The 2643-nt window shown below is 32.0% G+C and overlaps 1 protein-coding gene across 2 annotated transcripts in view; it reads right to left on the bottom strand.

Annotated features, from left to right (window-relative positions):
* The window catches only part of LOC106679888 (mitochondrial protein C2orf69 homolog), a 20652-nt gene that overhangs the window by 7216 nt on the left and 10793 nt on the right, over positions 1-2643 (bottom strand). For both annotated transcript variants that reach the window (XM_067049239.1, XM_067049238.1), the window contains one exon: positions 1415-1658. In XM_067049239.1, coding sequence (XP_066905340.1) covers positions 1415-1658 — 244 coding nt within the window. The remainder of the gene's footprint in view (positions 1-1414; positions 1659-2643) is intronic.

Raw genomic sequence — 2643 nt, 5'->3', positions numbered from 1 at the left:
TATATATATTACATATACTTGTATAAACAAACATAATACGGTAGTTTATACTTAATATTAAATTACAAATTTGTCTATACTACTTCTACTGGAAGACCTTGTTTCTAAAACTATATTATATTGACCTACTATACCACTATTCCTCATGAGCCTATTTTTTCCCTTCAAAACAGGATATGTTTTTTTAACAATTTTGCTTTCCTGTGACCAACAATGGTTAATTTTATAGTACTTAGGCAGATAAACTTAGAAGAGGAGCGAAAATGGTGGTTGTCACTCTAGCAGTCATTTAACTCCACAAAATGATTTACAAATAGTTTTATTTTACTCTTTGTGACATTTTATTTATGTTGTCTACAGACATTTTGTAAAACCGGTGAGACATTTTGTTTTTCAGAATAGTTCTCAAAACTTTGGTCCAGCTGTTTGAAAAAATTTAATTTCTAAAAATCTATGACCAAAGACAATCTCTTGGATAATACCTCTTCCTCTTCCCATTTAAACAATGACATTTTGGTAGATGGCATGAAAGGTGTATCTCTATTTGTGTAATTCTAACCATATTATGGGTTCAGGGTGTCATCCTAAGTGCTATAGACAGTATAGAAGAAAGTTAATGACAGCAATATTTGCAAGAATGTCTGAAAACAATGCTGATAATATTCTTGAAGCCTGAAAGATGATAAACATAAAAGATGTCATTTACATGGTTTCATTGGCTTGGAATGGAATATCTTATATATTTCTACAATTTGAAATTCATGAAATAAAATTTCTCCTGTCAGTGAAGAAACTGTCAATTTGAACAAAGAAGAAACTGGAGAAAATCAAAGTTGGTTAAATATAGCAAAAAATTGTGGGATTAGAGAATATAAGAGAGGATAACATAATATACTAGAAGAACAGTGAGGAAAAAAGAATGTTGCTTATATGAGCGATGGCGAAATAATGAAGATGAAATTATCGATCATATAACACACAAGGAAGTTGAGAAAAAGCCTTAGAGAAAGCCCTTCATTATGTTGAACAATGAACAAAAAGATGTGAAATAGCAACCAACCAAGGAGAGACCAAAAAAAATTGTAAAACTAAATTTTTATCATACTGCTGAATTTTTTTCTTTCCAAACAATACTATCCAGTGAGTAGTATTAACAAAGTAATTAACAGTCAAAAACTATTATACGAGAGTTATCAGATGTGATTGTGGCTAAAAATTATCCACGTCCACCAACGTTACATTAGCATTATTATTATAATTTCATCTAATAAATTCAATACACATTTTCTAATGGACATTACACCCAAAGCGATAAGGAAACTTGAGAGAACAGATACATCAATCATTTCAATTTTTACTAAATATGAATCAGAATAAGTTTATTTTCATTTTCAATAGATCATTTGTTCCTCACCTAATCGGGCTAGAGTTCCCAGTAGACCCTTTGATGTGATCCATGTGTTCTTACCACCAGAATGACCCCCATCCAACCAGTACATATCAGTGATCCGAGCAACCAGTGGCGAGAGCGATTCATCATCTGGCGTCAGAGTCTTCAGGTAGTGGAACTCGTACAAGAACTGATTGAGGACAACGCAGCCTTTGCTGAAGCCTATCAGCTTCACTTCTCCTTTCTTTAAGTCTCTCTTCTCTTCTTCCTGCAAACAAAAAGTCATTTATCCATCTGATTACAATGGCTGCAGTTTTTTTTTCTTTTCCTTTATAAGTAAAGCTGAGGCTAAAATAGCAACAACTCAATGCTTTCTATTTCAGTTTTAGATTTAAGCAACTAATTTAATGTAGAGAATGTTTCAGGAAAAAAATGTCAGTAGTCAAACGGACAGGATAGATTATCAAAAATGTAATTCAGTACAACCAACTTTACCTTTCAATTTCACCTTTTTCGGAATCTATGATGAATTTCCAATAATATAGCAAGCAATATGTTTGTTAATAAGAAGTTCCAAATAATTTTTGGAAATACTTGGCAGAATCTGATGCAATATATTTTTGAGATGAAATCATAAGGATTTCATAAAGGTTACTTCATTTCATCAGCTTTTCAAGAGGCCCAACTTTGTAGAGATATTTAATCTTAAAGAAATGTTGAGGCTGAAAGGCAAAAAATATTAGATACCTATAACAATGTAAGTACCAAAAATATTAGATACCTGCAACAATATGAGTACCATATGACAACAATGTGAGTACCATAAAACGGAATGGATGCCATTCCCTTGTCATTCATGTCGTTATAACAATGCAGTACTTGGAAAATAAAGTGGAATCAAATAGTAAAACATCTAGTATTCCATCCCATTCAGTAACCTCGAGTAATCATGCCTGATTTGAACAGCATTTCCTACATCTTTGAGATAACAGTTACTATCTACTACTTTAAGATAACAGTTACTATCTACTAACTTTAGCTCAATATACCAGGTCATTCAAAAAGTCCTGTCATTTTTTTGGGGGAAATTATAAATAAATAAATATTTTCAAATAATCACCTTTATTCATCAAAATATCCACCGTTACAGTCGGTAACCTTCTCCCAACGAGATGGTAAAGCCCAAATTCCTTCCTTAAAAAACTGTTGATTTTTACTGCAAAAATAAGTGGTCAGTTCGTGAATTAGGTTGT

This window comes from Halyomorpha halys, unplaced genomic scaffold (assembly GCF_000696795.3).
Source record: "Halyomorpha halys isolate HHAL.00 unplaced genomic scaffold, Hhal_1.1 Scaffold229.1, whole genome shotgun sequence".
Taxonomy (NCBI): Eukaryota; Metazoa; Arthropoda; class Insecta; order Hemiptera; family Pentatomidae; genus Halyomorpha; species Halyomorpha halys.
Note: the sequence above shows the minus strand (reverse complement) of the source record. Positions and strands in the feature narration are given on the sequence as shown.